The 22,830-nt window shown below is 44.8% G+C and overlaps 1 protein-coding gene, 1 long non-coding RNA gene and 1 pseudogene across 12 annotated transcripts in view; 1 reads left to right on the top strand and 2 right to left on the bottom strand.

The window, feature by feature from the left end:
• Positions 1-9,507, bottom strand: part of LOC132597842 (uncharacterized) — a 256,993-nt gene extending 247,486 nt beyond the window's left edge. For 6 of the 10 annotated variants that reach the window (XR_011377707.1, XR_011377699.1, XR_011377705.1 and 3 more), the window contains exon 1: positions 8,669-9,507. This is a non-coding gene — a long non-coding RNA (uncharacterized lncRNA). The remainder of the gene's footprint in view (positions 1-8,668) is intronic. The other 4 variants (XR_011377700.1, XR_011377701.1, XR_011377704.1 and 1 more) reach the window with 2 other exon arrangements.
• Positions 8,319-22,830, top strand: part of DPP6 (dipeptidyl peptidase like 6) — a 1,029,560-nt gene continuing 1,015,048 nt past the window's right edge. The window contains exon 1 of one of the 2 annotated variants that reach the window (XM_060305069.2): positions 8,319-9,079. In XM_060305069.2, the coding sequence (XP_060161052.1) occupies positions 9,020-9,079 (60 nt within the window). In that variant the 5' untranslated portion in view covers positions 8,319-9,019. Of the gene's footprint in view, positions 9,080-9,508; positions 9,768-22,830 lie in introns of those variants that run through there. The other variant, XM_060305068.1, reaches the window with a different exon arrangement.
• Positions 17,240-18,601, bottom strand: LOC115851615 (vacuolar protein sorting-associated protein 26A-like; annotated as a pseudogene).

Raw genomic sequence — 22,830 nt, 5'->3', positions numbered from 1 at the left:
GAGTCATTGTGTTGCCCGCAGGAGACTCTGAGGAAATTAAAATGAAAACCTTGGCTGTGCTGAACTACTCTTTTGGCAATAATCTGTAACCATAACACAGCTTCAGATTCTAATCCTGCATCAGCCATTAACACGATAACGTGGACAAATGATGTCTACAGCCTCTGAGGGAGAAGGAATTTGTCTGACAACCTGTAGAGAAGTCAAGCATTGGTTTCCCTACTGCATCGTACTTCCAGTGCGTCCACACATTTTTCTTATTTACTCTCCTAGCAAGGACCACGGAGCTCGCTCCCAGCTCCCTGCCATCGCAAACAATGCTGCAACGAACACGCTTGCGGGTTCCCGAGAAAGGATCTTTACAACCAGGACAGGGTTTCCAGGTGGTATGATGACAAAGTTCTGGAACTAGAGGGTAGCCATGTTCGCACACACTGTGAACACACTTAATGCCACTGAATTGTATATTCCGCCATGATAAGAAAGGTAACTGATACGCTACATTGCTTGAAACATTCGTTTCTCTTGAGGAGTTGGGTTTTGTTTGCACTATTGATTTGCTCAGTCAACCTCTTCATCACAGAGAATACCAACGAAACAAGCTCAGATTTCTGCCAAATTAGTAAGATTCCATCTAATGAAGCTTTAGACTAGAATTCAAAAATCATTAACCGGACTAGGAGTCCAGCCAGATGCACCACTATCAGAAGAAAGGGCCTCAATGACTACTTTTTTCAAAGTGGAATAATTCATTTATTTCCCTAAAAAGTACATCCCATTAGAGCAAATTTTTATGTCTCTGCACTGAAACATTTCAGTTCTCCCAGGGGGCATAGTGACAATTACTTTAAGAGATGCAGGTTCTTTCAGTTTAAGGTCATATTTGAGCTACACCTGTATCTACACGTACCTACATGTGTATCTATACACATACACACACACACCCTCAATATCATAATTTGACATAAATTCCTGAGGAATTAATGCACTGGAGTCAATACATTAGGGCGTCTGCCCTAAGTGTGCAGAAATCGTGCATGTGTCTCGGTTTCAAGAAGAGGGGCCAGAGAGTCGTGGCCAGAACGGATGAAGGAAACTGTTCCCAGTGTGGGCAGCAGCAGCCTGCAATGCAGCATGGGGGAAGGGAAGGTATGTGGGGTCGGTCAGAGAGAACACAGAGCTGGCAGATCTAAGGGGCCAAGAAGTACAGTAGATGATGAAAAGCTAGTAAAGAAAAACAAAGTGCCAATACTCAAGGTCACTTTGCTGAATTCACCTGGCACGATTACAACATCAAATTAAAATAATAAGACCCGGAGAATGAACTCTGTCATCTTATACAGTTTGGAAATAATAATTTCGTACCCTGAAGGACCGTGCACAATCAATTCAAAAGGCACCCATATATTTTCAGGAGTGCCATATACCAGACCGACGCAAATGAATTGTGATTGCGGATTTTACTTGTCAAGGAAAAAGGCAAATAGGAAGGGATTCCCTTAATCACGGCTGCCTGGTTTATTTGGGGCCAGGAAATGGAAGAGATCCTGATTTCCCAAGTCTTCCTAATATTATGTCACCCCTGCAAACGTCAAAACCATTCACATAACCCTTATTGGGTAACAGATGAACGGGTGGCATATACTGACTAAGAAATAGATACCAATTCCTTCAACACTGCTATTCACACCAGCTTCTAAATACATCTCAAGTACAGTTGTGCATAGTCGGTGAGTAAACGACCTTCCCTCTCCAGACTCCAGACACTCACATTGCAAGGAAATCTACAAATCCTTAGCTCTGTGTCCTGGGATTTCCAGCTTGGTTTGCCAGCATCTGTGCTGGTGAAAGAGAGCTACCTGTTCAACTTATTTTGTATCAGTTATGTGGAATGATTCCTTTCATAACACAGAGCGCCCGTCTATAACTCTTAAGTTCACAGTCATTATCCGAAGTAATCTTACACTCCTGCCTCTGCCCCGCCCGAGAGGTGAACCGATTTCTCTCCCTCCTATGAAACGTGAGTGTGCTGGGCTACATCCCCTCTGAAACCTCTTGTAGTTCTAATTATTCTGTGATTTTATAACATGATAAAACTGAACTAAGGCGATGGCTGTTAGGTTGTACTTCCTCATGTGTCTTAGTTTGGGGCCCCCTAGAAATAGACTCTAAATCAAGGCTTATGGGGCACCAGTAGTTAAGTTGGAAGATGATTCCAGACACGCCACCAGGAGAGTGGGGAATGGAGCTGTGTTGGCCCTGTTCCTCAAGAAAGAGACTCCACGTTGGTGTTAAACATGAAAAAACTTGATGAGGGAAAACGCTTGTATGAAGGAGAATAGCGAGGGTGGCCTGGAAGCTACCAGACCACAGTGCAAGTCTGATCCCAGCGCAGGAGAGAAGCTTGGGTGCCTTTTTGGGTCCATGCATGCTCTTCAGAGAGTCTTTGAATGAAAGCTGGCCATCAGCGAGGTCCCCGCTCTCCCAAGAGATGTTACTGTCTCCGCCACACTCTGTTCCTGGCGGGGAGGAGGGAGGCTGGATGTTGCACAACTGCCATGACAGATTCCAAAGCATAACAGCTGGGGCCTCAGCCAGCTGTTGTCCCTCCCTGCAGTTGGAGGTTGGCCAGGGCTTTCTCAAGGCCACCACGTCAGCCACGGAAGGGACCCAGTAGGGGTGCACTGTTAATCAACTTTCCACGTGGGCAATGGGGACTGTGAGTTACAGAGTTATCTGATCCCAGGTTGAGGGCTGGGGTGTTCATCTTCCAAGCCCCGTTGTCGAGTTGGTTAGGATTGCTGGCAGGGGCGTGAAATCCATGGCTCCTCTAGCCTGCCACACACCGATCAGAGCACAGAAAAAGCCCTCAGACAATCGATACAGGCACTTCATTGGAAGCCAGGCCGGTAGGGACAGAAATGGCCAACTGGATATGGGCAGGGCCCCAACAGAGCCTGTGCCACTGCTAGAGACACGTGGCAGCAGAGATCCACCAGCCCCACGCTGGATGCCTCTCTCCAGCATCAAGGCCACATAGAAAGACCTTCTAAAGATAGCTCACGGTCAGGATTTGCTATGTGTGAAAGCTTTAACAAAGTGAAAATACCTACTCCTCGCTGCTGACTTTTTTTTGTTGTTGTTGTTGTTGTTGTTGCAGTACGCGGGCCTCTCACTGTTGTGGCCTCTCCCGTTGCAGAGCACAGGCTCCGGACGCGCAGGCTCAGCGGCCATGGCTCACGGGCCCAGCCGCTCCACGGCATGTGGGATCTTCCCGGACCGGGGCACGAACCCGTGTCCCCTGCATCGGCAGGTCGACTCTCAACCACTGCGCTACCAGGGAAGCCCTCGCTGCTGACTTTTGCAAGAAGATACAGAAATCTTGGGACAGACTCCTTTCTTGGCAGCCAAGGAGCTCTATTTAGCCTTGTCACTGCCCACTGTGAGGTTTTTTTTTAATTAATTTATTATTTTTGGCTGTGTTAGGTCTTCATTGCTGTGTGCGGGCTTTCTCTGGTTGTGGCGAGCGGGGGCTACTCTTCGTTGCAGTGTGCGGGCTTCTCACCACGGTGGCTTCTCTTGTTGCGGAGCACAGGCTGTAGACGTGGGGGCTTCAGTAGTTGTGGCACAAGGGGCTCAGCAATTGTGGCGCATGGGCTTAGTTGCTCCTCAGCGTGTGCGATCTTCCCGGAACAGGGCTCAAACACGTGTCCCCTGCCTTGGCAGGCCGATTCTCAACCACTGTGACACCAGGGAAGTCCCCCACCATTAGCTTTTAACAGCCTTTTTTTCTTTCTTTATGAAATAAATTGAACAGACTATTTAAAAGTTAAATAGGGGCTTCCCTGGTGGCGCAGTGGTTGAGAGTCCGCCTGCCGATGCAGGGGACGCGGGTTCGTGCCCCGGTCTGGAAGGATCTCACATGCCCCGGAGCGGCTGGGCCCGAGAGCCATGGCTGCTGAGCCTGCGCGTCCGGAGCCTGTGCTCCGCAGCGGGAGAGGCCACAACAGTGAGAGGCCCGTGTACCGCAAAAAAAAAAAAAAAAAAAGTTAAATGATCAGGCCATCATATGGAAGACCCAATAGACTTGAAGTAAGGAAACAAGGTACAAGACAGTTAAGTTTCAAATAAGAGCAGAGCTAGCATTGCAAGAAGCCCTAGCGAGCCAAGGGGGCTAGGGTGGGCACACTCTTCGGGCAGGTAGTGGGTGTGATGACATGAGTCTCTCACTGAAGAAGAACAGAGTCTGTAGAACAGGGTGTTTAGAACAGGCTTCTAATTGGTGGTCATTGTTTGCAAAATGCAGACTTGGACTACTCCACAGCCTGGGGTTATATAACCAACTCATTTTAATAAGGGCTGAAAACGCCAAAGCAATCAACATGACAAATTCTTCTGGACTGACTTGCAAAGGAATAGATGATGTACCTGCAAATATATGAATATCCATCATAGCTCCTAGGAGGACAGAGCTTTCACACTATGTGCCAGAAATTTTCTCATGGCATTACAGAATTTAGGAGCATTCCAGAATCGCCCAGAATTGCCCCAGATGCCAGAGTGACCGATATGTGCTTGGTCTCAGTGTTCTGCAGAAACATCAGCTCCGCAGAGGGCCCACTGAAAGTTCAGTAGGTGTTCAATAAATATTAATGAATGTTGATGCTAAATTAATTGTGGAAGTGGTAGGTGGCATCCTAGGAAGACTGCTCCTACGCGGAATGTATTTTTCTCAGTCCTGCTTCTAGACTGATGAGAGAGGATGACTTACAATAAATTCATTTCACTCTTCTCCCAGATCCAGAGCTAAAGATGAGACAGCCAGTGTGTAGTCACACGTTCAAAATGTCCCTGTTTTTTGCTTCTGCCTCCCTCTGCTGCAAAGGCTGGATGCCAGTTTGCATCGCAGGTGGGTAAACTAAAACTATCCCGCTTTTCTGAAAGAGATGATCACAGATAGGAATTTTAATCAAATACAATGCACAACGTGTCACCTCATTTTGTTGTTGTTCTGTCGTTTGCTTAGCGTGGTGTGAAGAGTGGGCAGCTAAAAGACAGAGACCGGTAAACTTGAAATCTCACCGTCAGAAACATGGAATGGCCACTAAAACTTGATGTAAAAACTCCCAGTGGTGGTGGCCTGATAGCGACATTACAGCTCACCCCCTGGAGCAATTAGCAGAAACCCCAGGGCTAGGCCCAGGTTTCCACTCTTCCCTCAGATACTGAATATCAGCACCTGTCTGTTTTTAAATTCCCAATTCAAGTTATAGAAAAAGCAAAACAGACAATTGTTAAGCAAGGAAACAGTAGCCGAAGGCAGCCAATAATGCGAGGCTGTGTTTCACCTGGTAAAACCTATGTCACATTTGACTCGTTCATTCTAGGTACTGATTTCCTGACTCCTGGGAGGAAGGACGTTGAGAAGTGTGGAGGTTCACATTTTACCTTGGAGAACTCCTCTATTGCCCTAATCTGGGGTGGTTGGTGTTTGCTCCAACTTCAGGGCCGTTGAGAAGATGCCTGGGGGACTTGGAAGACAGCAACTCCACTGCAGAGTAGCAAAGTACACAGCTCACGGGTGTCCCAGTGATGGGGGAGGGTCTGGGGAGTGGGCAGCAACGGAGGAAGGAAAAGAACTGGGAAACTTCTGCCTGTATCCTTATTTTCGTCTTCAAGCCTGACACAGTGTGATCTTTTGTACAGTATTGTTTATTCAGGACTGAAAAATGGATCACTAATGAACACGGCCAGATCTGTAAGCTCCAAATTTTACTATCCCCAAAGTACGATTCATTAGTAAAGCTGGCCACACTACAGTGAATTTTCTGACCTTCAAATTAATCATTAAAAAATAGTGATGTGCACTTATATGTGGAATCTAAAATACGACACAAATGAACTTATGTATGAAACAAAAACAGACTCACAGACTTGCCAGGGGGAGGGGAGTGGGGAAGGGAAGGATTGGGAGTTTGGGATTAGCAGATGCAAGCTATTATGTATAGAATGGATAAACAACAAGGTCCTACTGTATAGGAACTATATTTAATATCCTGTGGTAAACCATAATGGAAAAGAATACAAAAAAGAATATATGTATAACTGAGTCACTTTGCTGTACAGCAGAAATCAACACAACATTTTCAATCAACTATACTTTAATAAGATTAAAAAAATAGTGATATGGGTTATAGAAGGTGGCTTCTGAAATGCCTCCCAAGGATTCCATTGGATCCTATGCTTAGTGATAGCATAGTCTCCAGTTATGCTGAAAACAGAAGAGGTTTTCTAATGTTACCTAATAAACTTGGTTATTTAACTAAAGGGACTTCTGAGCACTGTAAAAGTTACCATCTGGGTTTTCCTTGCTGCTTATAGTATAATATGAGAGAAGGAGAAATAAAGTGAGGTAAGAATATTTAAACAGGGCTTCCCTGGTGGCACAGTGGTTGGGAGTCTGCCTGCCAATGCAAAGGACACGGGTTCGAGCCTTAGTCTGGGAAGATCCCACATGTCATGGAGCAACTAGGCTCGTGCACCACAACTGCTGAGCCTGTGCTCTAGAGGCTGCGAGCCACAACTACTGAGCCCACGTGCCACAACTGCTGGGGCCTGCGCTCTGGAGCCGGTGCTCCGTAACAGGAGAGGTCACCACAGTGAGAGGCCCACACACCGCAACGAAGAGCAGCTCCAACTCGCCGCAACTAGAGAAAGCCTGCGCGCAGCAATAAAGACCCAACGCAGCCAAAAAAAGAAAAAAAAAGAATATTTAAACAAAAAGACAACAGGAGACCCCAAGACTAAAAAGATATACTCAGAGACTTCTGGTTTCAGCCCCAACATGGAAAGACTTTAGGAGTCATCACTCCCATCCTTACAACAAGGAAAACCTGAATGCACTGAAAATCGATGATGTTCCTTGGACCCAGAAGAGCATGGAGGCGCCAGGGCACTGGGCTTCCCAGGAATCTGCAGAGGTGAGTGAATACAGGAAGGTGGGGCTGAGATCTGCTTCCCTGGAGACACAAACCCGAAGGACCCTCCCTCAGTGGGAATTGTGATGAATTTCTGGAGGCTGAGAGTGGAGCAGTGCGGGGGCGGGAAACTCTGCGGGGCCTCAGGGCGCCACCCACTTGTGGATTTTACCTCCAGAAAAGAGTGGACTTGAGCATATGTGTTAGTGTGAAGCGCTCCCAGTCGCTCCAGGCAGCCGTAACAACGACCCCTGCCACCTGATGACGCCTACCGCCTTGCTAAGCCCCTTCTACACATCAATATTTCGGAGCCAGTGTCTTTACCCAGAACACAGCACGATAACACCTACCTCAGAGCTGTAAAATCAATGAGAGAAATAATTTACCCAGAGATATTCACCAGGGAAAGCAAAGCCCAGATTCCAGACCGACACCTGCCTTCACAGCCATGCCGGGTCCACTACGGTACTCAGACGCCCCAAATGTGCCTTCACATTTGTGGAACAGAAATGTCACGAATCACCTTTGAACTGTCAGTGGGCAAAAGCGACGGTACATGATAACTTATTTTACAAAACGGAAACGATTCCTGTTTGGACTCGGGACTATTAAAGCAATGATTGAACGTCAGCCAACACCTGAGACTGAAATCTCCCTTCTACTGTTCTAGGGGCACCATATGGAGATGTGCTTCTGTTAGCAACTCCCTGTGCAGCTCTGGTTCCCACAGGTGAAACCAACTCCGTCCTTCGTTTTACACATGATGAAACTAAGGCTGTGGGACTGGGAAATCGAAACCGAATTATGAGCCTTGACATTTCCACACAGAATATTCAAACTACCACTACCTAGAGAAATCTAGGCAAAACTTCACATTTGGCTAAATAACATGGCTGTATCCTAACGGTCCACTGTTCAGACTTGTGATTCTAACTGTTGCAATGCAGTCTTCATGGACCAGGTGCCCTTTCTTGATTTCTTTCTTTATTTTTAGTTCCCAAGGGTCAATTTTCCACCTCTACCCGAAGGCTGCCTAATTAGACCACGACTTCCCAGGCGCCAAAGAAAGAAGACGGAGGAGAACATACAAAGAAAAAACCCTGGGGACATGCAAATACTTAACTTCAGAAAGAAGTGGATGCACTCTGCTGCCCTCCCCCCAGCACGGCCCGGGTCACGCAGATGGCGCCTCGCAGACCGCCGCCTCGTGCAGCGCCTGCCCCGGGAGCTGTAGCTGGTGGGGACTCTGCCGAGGAGCCTGGATACCGTCCCAGCTCGTCCTCCGCCCCCTCCACTGCCTCGTCTTCCCCGTGCAGTGGCGCCCGGCAGAGCCTCTTTTGCCACCTTCCGACCATCCCGGGAAGATTTGGCGGCTCCAGCCGGGGCACGACCTGCAGGCGAGAGCGGGTGCCCGCCCCTCCAAGTGGCCCTGCTCAATTCAGCCGTGCCGGCCGGCTGGGCTGCCTGGTCCGCACGGACTGCGGCTGCAGGCGCGGCGCTGGAGGGCGTGGAGAGGTGTGCGAAGGTCGGTGCTGGAGGCCCGCGCGAGCCCGTGCGCTACGCGCCCTGCAGCCGCAGCTCCGCCCGGGGGGGCGGGGGGCGCGGGCTTCTCGTGCTTCCGCGGCTTTCCCCACCCCTTACTCGGGTGGAAGAGCTCAGTCCTGCCGCCCCCACCCTCCCCATACACTTACCTCCTCGCCCCACCTCGGAGCTCGCCTTTTGGATTTGCTCGCGCTTCTGGTCTGGAGAGTCCTGGACTATTTCCCAGGAAGGCAGCCCTGGGCCGAGCGCCTTCGGAGCAGGCGGCGCCGGCCGGGCTTCCTCCGGGTCCCAGCAGCTGCTTCTCCTTCTTCGGTTCGGGCTGCAGGGCTTAGCATCCCTGGGCGGGGGGCCCCACGGAAACCTGCCGCGTGGGGACGCCGCCCGGACGTGGCTGCACAGGGAGGACCCACCTCGCCTCTGGGAGACGCACACCTTGCCATCCTCCACGCGCCAAGGAACTTTTTTAAAGGTGGAGAATCGGCCTCCAACTTCCTCCGGACATGAATCAGACAGCGGGAGCCTCCAATAACGTCAGATGTCCCCCGGGGAAAGGCCACAAGGTAAGGGACCCGCGACGGAGGGGCTGGTGCGGGAACCTGGAGAGCAGGTGGCGGCTGCAGTTTGCGGGCGAGTGGACAGGCGCTGGTTTGCGTATTCCGAGCCGCCGGCCCCTCCTCAGCCGGGGAGGGGGTCCTTGAGTCCTGTCGGTGGACCGGGCGCGGGGGTTTGTGAGAACAGGTTGTGTTTAAGCGACCCAAAGCCAACGCCAGGCTCTGCAGGTGCAACTGCTCTGGGCTGCCCGGGGCGCGGCCGACTTGCTGGCAGACGCAGCTGTTTCCACTGATTGCCGCGGTTCGGGGAGGGCGAGAGGTCAGCCGGGGGGCGGGAGGCAGGGCCTCTCGGAATCAGCCCGCGACACCTGCGCCGGAGCTTCCATTAAGGGCTTCCCGGGAAGCGTTCTGGGCTCTGCCCGGGGCGCACGCTCTTGTCGGTGTCACGGACACGTGCGTAATTAGCTTTAATGGGCCGCTGCGTGCCTGGAATGATTTCCAGGAAATGACTGACGTTCAGAGGAAAGAGGGGGGGGCAGCGGCCCTCTGAGGAGCTGTTCTCAGAACCTCTCCAGTGGCCCAGAGCGCGAGGGACATGCCCAGGGAAGCATCTCTGTCCGCACGCAGAGAAGCAGATCCCCACGGAGGTCTCGGTTCCACGGCGATCTCGTGCGCGGCACAGCCTTGCTTGGCCATGGTCAGTTGTCCTCTTTTCTGCCTCACCAGTCTGTTCTCACCTTAGGTAGTGCTTAGCTTGCGAGGAAATTCCTTACCTGGGTTACACAGGGAAGCTGCGCGGCCGTGTGTGTATCAATGTGCTTTAAAAATATTTTAGAGTATTTCTCATTTCTTTTTTTTTAACTGAAAGAAGGCAAGTACTTTGGATCTTAGATTTGATGTTACCTGAATCTGAGCTTTTGTCTTGTGTTTGCTACGCCTGTTTTTGCTTTTGCTTCTACCTTCTTTATATGCAGAGAAGCATGTGTTTACTAGCATCTTATTAACAGATTGTTCTCATTAATACCTATTTGTTGGCTGTTGGACATATGTGGAGCTGAAGTGAGTAATGGTATTAGATGCGTTTGGTGGATAAGGGAACTCCTGGTCTGTTATGTAACATAAGGATTCAGGACTGAATACTTTTATTTCAATTAAGTGATAACCAGCGTTTTCTACTCCGTTCAGGCCTGAGTGAAATATTTGAATCAGCGACTCATGTCTTGATCTCTGGTCTTATTAACTATGATTCGAGTAGTTACGCTTTTCACGTTTACTTTATTTAATATCCTTAGGAGATGTCTTTTTAATATGGTGTCGCTGATATTATAAGACTTTAACGATAATAAAGTTTCACTCATCAGTGAGTATGTAGTAGAGACATTCAGAAGATCATTCAGTAATTTCTTTTTTAAACTGCCTTCGGTTCCGATGGTAAAGTGGCTTCTTGGCAATACTGCAGGGTATTGGCACCAGTAAAACTTTCCGGGAAGCGTTCAAACACAACAACAATTTAGAATGTACTAGAAAACCTTTAGTCATGAGTTAGGGGTCACCCTGTGCCTCTAGCCGGTGCCCAACAAATGCTTGGTCCATTGAATGATATTAATTCAATAAACAATCATCGGCAGGCATTTATTTAGCAAACACTGTAAACTCCTCCTAAGTTCCAAGAACCCAAGTACAAATCTGTAGATTGCTTTCACTCTCTAGAACACAGCTCTAGTCATCCCCACCCTTCATGCTTTAAAATCGTTGATGGTCCCCATTGCCTAAAGGGAGGTTATGATTATCCATCTGCTGGGAGAAAAAAATTCCAATCCCCTTCCTCAAAGAAGAATCTAGTTAGGTTGTCCTCTGCCTTCGCACTCTGTAAATTGTAGCTGGTAGTTGGTTTTGGAGGTTGCTGCAGTGCTGGGATGGAGTAGGGTTAGTGAATGTTCGGGAGAGAATGCGGGGCACCTACAGAGCAGGGGTTAACAGTCGACATTGGAAAGTGCTGGACAGACCACATGAGACTTAGGTTTCAATTGTTTTAGTAAAGCATCAAACTTAATATCAGTTTATTTTATTGTACGTTTGAAGTGTTTGTTTCCCTTTTATGTGCTCTTGGGAGGGTTCATGTTGGGACACTTCTTGGGCGGAAGAGCCTCAACCTCTCCGGAAGACGTTTCAGCTGGACTCCCTCTCGTGTTGTTTATTTACTGAGGACTGTCGCAGCCGTTTCTGTTGGGCACTTTATTATGACTTGTTCTTGGGCAGACGTTCCTTGGGAAACATTTATTTTCTTCCTCTTTTCGGGTGGCCACTCAGTGGTTGAGTTTAGCCATCGTGGGATGTGTTTTTTGCCTCTGGGATCCTTCTCAAATATTGACACCCCCAGAATTGGGAAAAGAAAGGTCCTTTTTGTAGCTACCTTGCCCCTGACTGTGGGGTCATCGACCATCTGCTAATAGCTGCCACGGACCACAGAGGGCACCAATCCAACTGTCATCCCTGGTGTGGGCAGGAGCCACTGGTCCAGAGTGACAGCCACCGGGCACTGGGAAAGTAAAATGTCCCCATGGGATCCTGCAGTCTCCCCTACCCCGTGTCAGTCTGGTGCTGGGCGCACTGAACGTATCCGTCAAGCACTGGTCAAGCACCAGTCAACAGCGAGGGCTGTTCTACAGATACCTGCAAGAGGGCCTGACAGCTGGGTGCAACCCACAGACCAGGGGAGCAGCTTCCCTGGGGCAACTCCACAGGGGTGGGCTCTGCACCCGCCAGGGCTTACTGACTCCTGCCAGCTCTGGTCCGCTATTGAGACTTTCTGGAAACTCACTAAGTGCCTTACTCTCTTGCTTTCTTTTTTTTAAAAAAAGATACAAAATGAATGGTATACACTTTATGCTACTAATTACACAGAAATACACATGTGAAGAGAAAAGACAGTAAGGAAGTATACCACACTGTTAACTCTGATGAGCTCAGTATTAGGAGACAGAATGATTCTTATTTTCACTATACTTTCCACTTAAATCTTCCATGGTTATAATATATTGTAGGGTTTTGTAGGTTTTTTTTTAAAAATATATTTTGCAATAATATCACTAAACAATGTGAGCATTTAAAATTTTGGTTTGGAAAACTTACATACCATTGTAGAAGGAATTTATTAAAATCCAATATAACCTTTATAGAAAGAAGAGCTGCAGTTTTATTATTTATACAAGATGTTTGCATTTCTTTTTCACAGTCTGAAAGATACTAAAGTCTTCCGTGGTAAAAGGTGGGGTTACTGATACATCTCAGTATTGCAGAATGGACAACTTAAACTTTAATGTGTAGCCGCTCAACTGTATTCCAAAATTATTCTGTAATTTGTTTAAAAAAATTTTTTTTCCTTATGTTAACTTCTTACTTCATTGGTGCTAATTACTAATCCTTTTCTTCACTACTTTTTGAAACATAAGAGCAGTGGTACATAGAAGTGACTGCTGCTGATGTGGGGTGAGCATATTCAGGCCTGCAGGGTAGCCTCACACTCTGTTTTCTAATCTCGCCAGAGTATTAAAATTTCAATGTCATTCGTATCGAGAGGAAAATAAATTTTATATTTAAAACATTTTGACTGATAAACTAGATACAATATTGTATCTGAAGCTCTAATTTTGATTGCTTTATGTTGGGCATTTTTATAGTTGTTGGGGGAAATCAAGAGGACATAACTGCTGGTTGACCTGTGAGCTGGACCAGGGCAGTTGGAGGCTCCTCCCCCCGCCCCCGTCCTTGGAAGCTGCGTCTGCCTACTGTTCCCACAGTGGGAGCCGTTCCAAGGACGCAGCATTGAGAGAGTGAGCTGCTGTTGAGACCACCTGGCCTGAATACGTGACTGAACCCAGTTAAGGCCTATCTATAAACTTGAGGATTCTGGTGGGCGGGTAAGGAGATCTGCGGGTCTTGGGGCCACCCGAGATCCAAGTCCCCTTGCTTATTAAAACTGCCCCCCTGCCAGTCTGGAGTGGTCTCTCCTTGCCCTCCACATGTGGGGGCAGGTTTCAGATTACACCCCGAAGCTCCTGAGGTTTTGAACCAGAAATAATCCAAGTGGTAAAAGTTTCTTTCTGATGAGCTTAGCTTCTTTCTTCCTATCCACTTCTGCTTTCTACTTCCAGTGCTTATCTCACCACGAGACAGGGATGGCAAAGATATGGCCTATGGGTTCAGTTCAGGTCGGGTCTCTGTCATTTTCCCTTCAGGGCCTTAAAAACAAAAGACTCAGTCAACAGAAAGCATTTTGGTTCAACAGGAGTATGCATTTTGTGAAATAATACTGGCTAGACCCACCTGCAGTTTTACTTGGCCTTTATTCTGAAAGGTATTTGGTTCCCGTTAGAGAATTCTGAGTTGAAAAGATTTTGGTTTCTCTTTCAGCACTTTTTTTTTTTAACATCTTTATTGGAGTATAATGGCTGTACAATGGTGTGTTAGTTACTGCTGTATAACAAAGGGAATCAGCTATACGTATACATATATCCCCATATCTCCTCCCTCTGCATCTCCCTCCCACCCTCCCTACCCCACCCCTCTAGGTGGTCACAAAGCACCCAGCTGATCTCCCTGTGCTATGCGGCTGCTTCCCACTAGCTATTTTACATTTGGTAGTGTGTATACGTCCATGCTACTCTCTCACTTTGCCCCAGCTTCCCCCACCCTGTGTCCTCAAGTCCATTCTCTACGTCTGCATCTTCCTGTCCTGCCCCTAGGTTCTTCAGAGCCTTTTTTTTTTAGATTCCATATATATGTGTTAGCATCTTTCAGCACTTCTATTTTTTTAAATTTTATTTTATTAATTTTTTTATACAGCAGGTTCTTATTAGTTATCCATTTTATACATAATAGTGTATGTATGTCAATCCCAATCTCCCAATTCATCCCACCACCACCCCCTTTCCCGCCTTGGTGTCCATACATTTGTTCTCTACACCTGTGTCTCTATTTCTGCAGCACTTTAAAGGTGGCATTCCACTGAATTCTGGTCTCAGTTTTTTCTACTGAGAAGTGAGTAGTCATTTGCTACACTGGTCCCTGTGTGTAATGTGCCATTTTTCTCTATATACTGTCAAGATCTTCTCTCTGGTTTTCATTGTTTGAATGTTACATGCCCGGGCATGGTTCTCTTCCTGTGTATCCTGCTAGGGGTTCAAAGGTCATCTTGAATCTTTAAATTCACCACATTTGGGAATTTTGTGGCCATTATCTCTCCCAATGTTTTCTCCTGCCCTATTCTCAATTTGTTGAGATGACAATTGTACGTATGTTAGGCACTTTATATCATTTTGCAGATCTTCATTTTCCTCTCTCTTCTTCAGATACAGTCATTTCTATCGCTCAGTTTTCACATTTTGTGCTCTGTCTTCTCCATTCTACTGTTTGCAACTTCAGTGGTTTACTTCAGATGTTGTATTCTTAATTCCAGAATTCCCACTTTGTTCTATCTTCCCTGCTTAGATTTGCGGTCTTTCATTCGTTGTGTGAGTCCCATTTTCCTTTAATTGATGACCCTCATTAGTAATCGCCACTTTTAAAGTCCTTGCCTTCTAACGTCTGGGTCGTTTGGGGACTGATCTGTGTTGATTGTGCTTCTTTGTTGAGAATGGGTCACGTTTTCATATTTCTTTGTATGTTGAGTAATTTTGAATTTTATCCTTGACATTGTGAATGTTGGGTGGAGACTGGTTTCTGTTGATTCTCACTAAGGTAGGCAATTAAGTAAAGAGCAACTTACATGTAATTGTGTTCCTTTATCCTTACCTAGATCACCTTGAATTTCTCCAGTATTTGCATGCCTCAGGGGGCACCCAGGGATTTGGGCAGCACTTATACACAGAATTTGAGGCTCTCCTACTGTTTTTTTTTTTTTTAGTTCTAGAAATCCCCCCTCACTTTCTAGCTGAAGCAGCTACCTCAAACCCTGTCCTCTACAAAATCTGCTCACTTCGGGTTGTTCTCTAGGGCTTTCAGATTATCAACTTGTTTTGCATTTTGAAAATTATATGTGTGAAGCTGGTTTGTCATGACCTTAACTCAGCCATTGTTGGGTCTGGGACTCCCCCTGTCTTTCTCACCAATAAATTTAATGCCCAGACTTTAGAATCAGTGGTTTGGGGGACCTCGCCTAGTGGAGCCCTGGAATCAGTGACATCACGTTTCTATAACTCAACAGCCCTCTAGGCTTTCTCCTAACTTTTTCTAAATCTTTTTTTTTTCTGTTTCAAATTCTTTATTAGACATTATAGTTGCACAGTTTGAAGATGGTTCAATACAATTGATTTTCAATTTTTCTTTGAATATTTTCCAGATTACTACATGGAAATGACCATGAAAATATTTGGCATTTTAAAATTTTGAAACTCTGAACAGGCACTTACATGAAGGAAAACATTACCATTCACAGATAACCACATTTAAAATAGCTGCTTCAGGGCTTCCCTGGTGGCGCAGTGGTTGAGAGTCCGCCTGCCAATGCAGGGGACACGGGTTCGTGCCCCGGTTCTGGGAAGATCCCACATGCCTTGGAGTGGCTGGGCCCGTGAGCCTGTGCGTCCAGAGCCTGTGCTCCGCGACGGGAGAGGCCACAACAGTAAGAGGCCTGCGTACCACAAAAAAAAAAAAAAAAAAAAAAGATGCTTCAGCACATGGTACATGGAACCTTTTACCAGTTAAGAAGTTGGTTACTGACCATTTTTCAAAGTGCCATAGTAGTAAAACAGGCTTAAAGAAATGTAATTTGAGTTACTTAGCTTACTCATAAAGTAAGGTTAACTGACAAGACTTGCACTGAAGTGTATAAAAAAATATTGGTACAAAAACCACTGAACCATAAGTGAAAGTCGTTTCACACAACAGGCTTCGTTTCAGTTCCTACACCCCACATTTAGTGTCTTTGCAGTCAGACCCCACGCATAGCATAAAAACACATGACTGCAACCTTCGTTTTTAGAGGGTTTGAATATTACTTGAATTTAATGTTTAAAAAATTTAAACAGAGTGGATGAAGAAGTTTAAATTTGAGTTTGAACTAGTCAAGGTTCCAATTTAACAAACATGAAATTGTCCAGATCTGGGTAACTACATACTTCACCTGTTCTCCTGGGTCCCCCATCCTCAAATTTTCCCCTGAAAAGGGAAGAGAATAGTTGCAAGAAAATTATATTTGCATATATGTGCTAAAAAGATTCATTAAACCAAAAAATTTTTTTTCAAATTATTTACGGAAAAATTATATAGTTTTAACAAACTAAAATGCCAACATAGAGTCAACTCCACATTGCAGAAAACATACAGTGGTACCTATCAGTTAGTAGTAGCAAAATGGTTACTTAATCTGGTACCCACCCCCCCAAAAAAGCTGCAATGACATGCCACATAATCTCTTATGGAAAAAAATTTTAAATTCACACCACAGAAGACTTCAAAGAGAACAAAATTCAGGAAGCCATGGAATGGTGGACTCAGAGGCACCTACAGTGAAACACTTGTATGCATTTCTCAAACATGTATGGAAAATCATAAATGCAGTTTTCAAAAATATTGAAATGCCATGTTTTAAATCTTTGCAGGATGTACAGGCCACTCAGGTTTTCTAATTTTATTTGAACACCAAATATTTATTTTTTGCATGTAGAGAATAAGAGGTAATCATTAGCATGAACAAGGAGAAGCAAAGAATTTGTAATCAACATTATGCAGAAAGAAAGCAAAATTACAAATACCAACCTACTCACATGAAAATCTTTAATGTTTATGCTGATGTATAGCTGAGTGCTTATCATTAAATGAAAGTGTGCAGTTAAAAAAAAAACAATACGGCAGTTTAAGAAAGTTCCAGTGTTTCAAAGAAAGCATTTTTTAAATATGTATATACGTGAAGAACATTTAGTTATGCCATAAAATAAACTCAGCACTGTACGATAAAGGAAGGCTATCATAACTGGGGTTTTGGCTTTTTCCCCCGCCCTACACGCTGCGACCATCTTTAACCTGCCGAGCTTAAATCTCAACGGATGTAGGAGGTTTTTTCTTCTTTTTTTCTCCTATTCAGTTCACATTTCAGGCGGCTCAGCAGATGCCTGTGATTCTGGCGATTCAACTCTCTGGTGAAAGTTTGCCCTCTGTTTCCTCAGTTTTTCAGGAGCTTTTCTCCACAAAATGACCTCCTGCTGCTTGAAGTACGTCCTGTCTTCCTCATCAACAAGGACTAGAATTAAAAAGCACCTTAGGGGGCTTCCCTGGTGGCGCAGTGGTTGAGAGTCCGCCTGCCGATGCAGGGGACACGGGTTCGTGCCCCGGTCCGGGAAGATCCCACATGCCGCAGAGCGGCTGGGCCCGTGGGCCGTGGCCACTGAGCCTGCGTGTCCGTAGCCTAAAAAAAAAATACCTTATGGAAAATTTTTTGTTCACATCTCTCACTGTTGGAGCTGGGTCATATCCCACTAAAAACAGTCCTATTGGAGTTGATTCTCCTTTTACTGGTGCACCATCCATTATTTCGTATTTAGCGATTGTTTCTGTTGTGGCACTGGGCCCAATTCCCGTGATCTCTTTTTTAAATCAGTTGTAACTCCATGTGTTGGATTTTTTTTTTATTAATTAATTTATTGATTTATGGCTGTGTTGGGTCTTCGTTTCTGTGCGAGGGCTTTCTCTAGTTGTGGCAAGCGGGGGCCACTCTTCATCGTGGTGCGCGGGCCTCTCACTATCGTGGCCTCTCTTGTTGCGGAGCACAGGCTCCAGACGCGCAGGCTCAGTAGTTGTGGCTCACGGGCCCAGTTGCTCCGCGGCATGTGGGATCCTCCCGGACCAGGGCTCGAACCCGCGTCCCCTGCATTGGCAGGCAGATTCTCAACCACTGCGCCACCAGGGAAGCCCCATGTGTTGGATTTTTATTCTTACTAATAAGAAGTAAATTTTTCCCACAATCACATCCTTTAAATGATACTTTGATTTATTATATTCAAATTCTACGTGTAGACAATCTTCAGTGCCCGTTTCCATCTTAACAGAGTTGTTGACATCAGGATGGGTAGCAGGCTGGTGAACAATAAGGGCATACATATTCCTTTACCAAGTCTGTCAGTCTTCTTGCTGTTGTCACTTTAAGGAAATACCTTAAGCAGCATTGGCACCGATATGAGTCGCGTGGCTTTTCCACTTGCGTACATACAAAGTCATAACTTCTGCTCCGAGCCAGTTCTCCAGGTAAGGCTAGTTCTTTCATTACGTTTACAGACTCGTGAGTATGACTCTTGTCGTTGAAAAGTTCAGTTTGACCTACAAATTCAGTTCGGATTCCTTGGTGTTCAGCCTCTTTCCAGGTTGCTGAAAGGCTACGTTTACCTTTCCTGAAACAGATTCTCCATCGCAGAAAAGATAGCGCTTTTCTACTTTGCCAACTTCCGTTTTCATTTCTGCCATTTTCCTGTTTTCCCCATCATTAAGGACAACATCGATCTCACACATGGGACCAAACAATCCTCGAAGAAAACCCATTGTCGGTGCTGCCACCGCCGCGTCCCCCCCCACTTCACTCCTCTTCCTTCAGGAGAACTCCCAGCCCAGGCTCCTGTTTTTCTAAATCTTTAGTACAAAATTTAATGCTCCTCTGCACTTTGAGACCATATCCAGGAAAGAAAGGCCAGCTGGTACCTTCTCCCAGTATTGCTTTACCCTCCTACCTTCCCCTCCCCAGGACTCTTTAAATCTCTGTGAACCACTCTTCTTGTTGGTTCTCAGTCTTTTTTCATATCTTCTTTTGTCACTCTTGCCTCTCCGTCTCTCTTTTTTCCCTCCAATGTATGTTCTCCAAAATTCACATTCTGATAAATGATAACTTGTTAAATCGAAAGGTTCTCATTTGTTCCTTTTTCCCCCTTTCACAGAAAACAAAAGCCAATTTAATGATCTCCCTTCTCCAAGATAACTCCTCATTTCCCACTCTTTCCTGCCCCTTCCAGTTTAGATCCGCAGAGCTTCGCTTCATGGGCCATTTCACCCACTTTCCAAACTTTTCCTCAGTCTGCACTTTTTCTTTTTGGAATTAAGCACCTCCTCCTCCTTTTCACGGGTTGAAGGATTTCCCTACCGGGTCTGGGGACACAGCTGAATCACCGACTTCCTCTCCTTAGGAAGCCTTCCTAGTGGTTAGATCAGCCGTGACTCACACGCTGCTCTGGGCATCACAGACACACGCGAGGCTTGGGAATTGCGATTATCGCTGTCATAACGTGGTTCACGTCCTGCCTTTTCTCCTCCCTCCCACGTTCTGGCCTGGGAGTGAGCACATCACAGCCACCATCCCTGGCCTGGGAGTGAGCACATCACAGATCTAGAATTCACCTGACAAGGTGTCCATCGTAACTCTGGGTTGCAGGTACCACTCTCCAGCTTGTCTTTTGGCTTGAATTCCAGACCTTTCTACCTGTTCTGATCTCTGTACCTACCAGGACCTCAGCCGACAGCTCTTACTGAATTCCCAGCTTCCCTGATCCTCACCACTGACATCTGTCATCCTCTGTGGGAGTGCCTGTTTTTCCCATTAGAGAGAATCCTCTGTTTTATTTTATTTTGTTTATTAATTAATTTATTTATTTGAAGTATAGTTGATTTATAGTGTAGTGTTAATTTCTGCCGTACAGCAGTGATTCAGGTATACATATGTATACATACTTTTTCATATTCTTTTCCATTATGCTTTATCACAAGATATTGAATATTGTTCCCGATGCTATACAGTAGGACCTTGCTGTTTATTCCTTCTATATATAATAGTTTGCATTGGTTCATCCCAAACTCCCAATCCATCCCTCCCCCCTATGCCCTCCCCCTTGGCAACCACAAGTCTACTCTCTATGTCTGTGAGTCTGTTTCATAGGTAAGTTCATTTGTGTCATATTTTAGATTCCATATATAAGTGATATCATATGGTATCTGTCTTTCTCCTTCTGACTTACTTCACTTAGTATGATAATCTCTAGGTCCATCCATGTAGCTGCAAATGTATGCCAGTATCTTTTTTGCTTCTGTTCCTATTCCAGTTTCACCTTAATTTCTGTGATGGTTTTATTTTTTCTCCAATTTATTTCCCAAGTTTGCCCACCGTTGCTTCATTTTTTTCTTACCTTCTCATTCTCTCTTTCCTGGATTATTACATATTTCCTGATGCCCTCCCTTCATAGAGGCAATTCTTAAGATTTAAAAAAATGCATGTGAGTCTGTTGCTGTTTTGTAGATAAGTTCATTTGTGTCCTCTTTTGGATTCCAGATATAAGTGATATCATATGGTATTTGTCTTTCTGACTTACTTCTCTTAGCGTGATAATCTCTAGGTCCATCCGCATTGCTGCAAATGGTATTATTTCAAGAGAATCCTCTGTATTTTAAAAGCCAATATTTTGTAATAACTGTAAATGGAATGTAACCTATAGAATTGTCTAGAAAGTTAAAAAGTTAAACAAAAACCAAAGATAATTTTGCTCAGGTAATTTTGCTCAATCCTCTCGTTTCATAAAACCTGAGATCCAACAGGGTATAAGTAGTTCGTGAGAGAGTCAAGACTCAATTTTCGTTCCCTGCTTCCCAGACTTGCCAGATTCCATGGAACCAGGGCTGTTTCACGGCTGTCTTCTTTATTTGCACACAAAGTCAAGGGCCACATGCTGTATCAGCCTAAGGACGCTTCAGTGGTATTTAATGTTCCCAAGGGTGTGTCCTCGTCAGGGTTTGTCTTGCCAACCATGGTTCTTCATGCTGAACAAGGAGCTTCCTTGTGTGGTTAGTAATTTCTGAAAGAAATAGGAAAAGAAACCCATATAAATAAAAATATATATATGTAAATTCTTTTAGCTACCCAGAATCTAAATCATCCTGGAGAATTTTAGAAAGTTTAATGGAATGCATGAAACATAAATTGCTTTAATGACTTCCAGAATATTAGTGAAAATCTATTTATGTTATTTTGGTTTACGTTTTATTGATTTTTAAATTTTTCATTGTCCTCTCGCTTTCTCGGTAAAATGCATAAAACAAAGATAAGCTCATGCATAAGTTAACCGGGAATAGAGGGCAGTAAATGAGAAGGAAATGTTTTTCTGGTCTAACAGGTTGGATTGTTTTAAGTCAAAAGCTGTCCCTCAAGTGCAGTATTTTAATGATCTCGCATCTAGTATCTTGTGAAGGAAACAGAGGGATTGGAATTTTGTAGATCCCAAATCTCGTATTACTTTTGACTAAGGGCCTGGAAATCTATATTCAGTCAACAGAGGTGGAGGAAAGTTATCTGACACCTCACTCATCCCCTCCCCACATTTTAGGGCCTTAGAAAGTTTGAATTGTCTTCATGCCACATGATTATAATGCTCTTTCAAGTGTCTCTATCTTCCTTTTTCTATTTTTAAAATTTAAAACAATTTTTTATTGAACAATATAGCTGATTTACAATGTTGTGTTAATTTCAGGAGTACAGTAAGGTGATTCAATTATACATATATATATTCTTTTTCAGATTCTTTTCCATTATGGTTTATCACAGGATATCAAATATAGTTCCCTGTGCTATACAGGAGGACCTTGTTGTTTATCTACTTTATATGTAGTAGTATGTGTCTGTTAATCCCACACTTCCGTCTTCCTTTTTTTTTTAAATGAAATTTTCAAATGCAGTTAAGAAGACATAAGATATTTAGACATGACTAGATAATTAAAAATTATATCTGACAAAATGTGAATGCAGCAGAACAAGTTCATATTTTTTAATTTTATTTTTCATAAAATAAAAGATGAAGATGCATGGGGCCTTTGCTAAAGTCATCTCAAATGTATGAGTTCAGATGTGGAAAAACTCGTTTGGCGGAGGAATGTGGAATTGAGGGAAAGGGGGATGACTGGGTCTCACAGTTGGTTGAGCTGTGCCTCCTGTTTGGATTGAGTCTCAGGGAAGTGGCTGCAGCTCTCTGGGCCTTTTTTTTTTTTTTCCATTATGTGAAAACTGAGGACATTCACTAGGTTTCAGAGCCCCATCGAGCTCTTACTTGCTGATGATATTTCAACCCTAGGAAGAGCCAGGGCGAAGTGATTGCCATGATTAAGACATCCCTGGGCATAGAAGTCAAAGGCATTTCTGGAGTAAAATGTACTCAATGGAAACTCTAAGCCAGTGGGAGTCCTTCACACTTTAGCGTAAAGACAAACACGATGAATATCTGACATAAACTTGAGGCCTGAAGACTGGAAGGTCCTAAATGAAATGAAGAGGCCATCAACAGTTTGAGATGCCTTTCTCTGTCCTTCCACTTTTCACAACTTTTTCCTGAATGTTATCTTATTTCATCTTCATAATAGCTACTAAGGTAGATACCTAAGTTTTTATTTCTCTCTTTTTTTTTTTAAACTGAGGAAATGGAGCTCCATGATTATATGCAAAGCACTTGTAGTCACGGGGGGGGGGTAGAAAGCAAGAAAATGTGTTCAAACTGAAAATGTATAAATAAATAGTAATGCATTTTGTTATTCAGTAAGTTTCAACCCCTACGTCTATCTATTCCTTTCCTCAGTGCTGAGGTTTATTTATGTATTTCATAGGCATTGGACTCCTTGTTTACTGTTCTTAAAAAAAAAAACAAAACTGCTACTTTTATGAGTGACATAGGATTTTCACAGATGAGACAGGAAACAACAGCATAAAATACCAGGGGGTGTGAAACATGAGTACAGCCACATTGCAG

This window comes from Globicephala melas, chromosome 9 (genome assembly GCF_963455315.2).
Source record: "Globicephala melas chromosome 9, mGloMel1.2, whole genome shotgun sequence".
NCBI classification, from domain to species: Eukaryota; Metazoa; Chordata; class Mammalia; order Artiodactyla; family Delphinidae; genus Globicephala; species Globicephala melas.
This window is presented reverse-complemented; position numbering and strand designations above follow the sequence as displayed.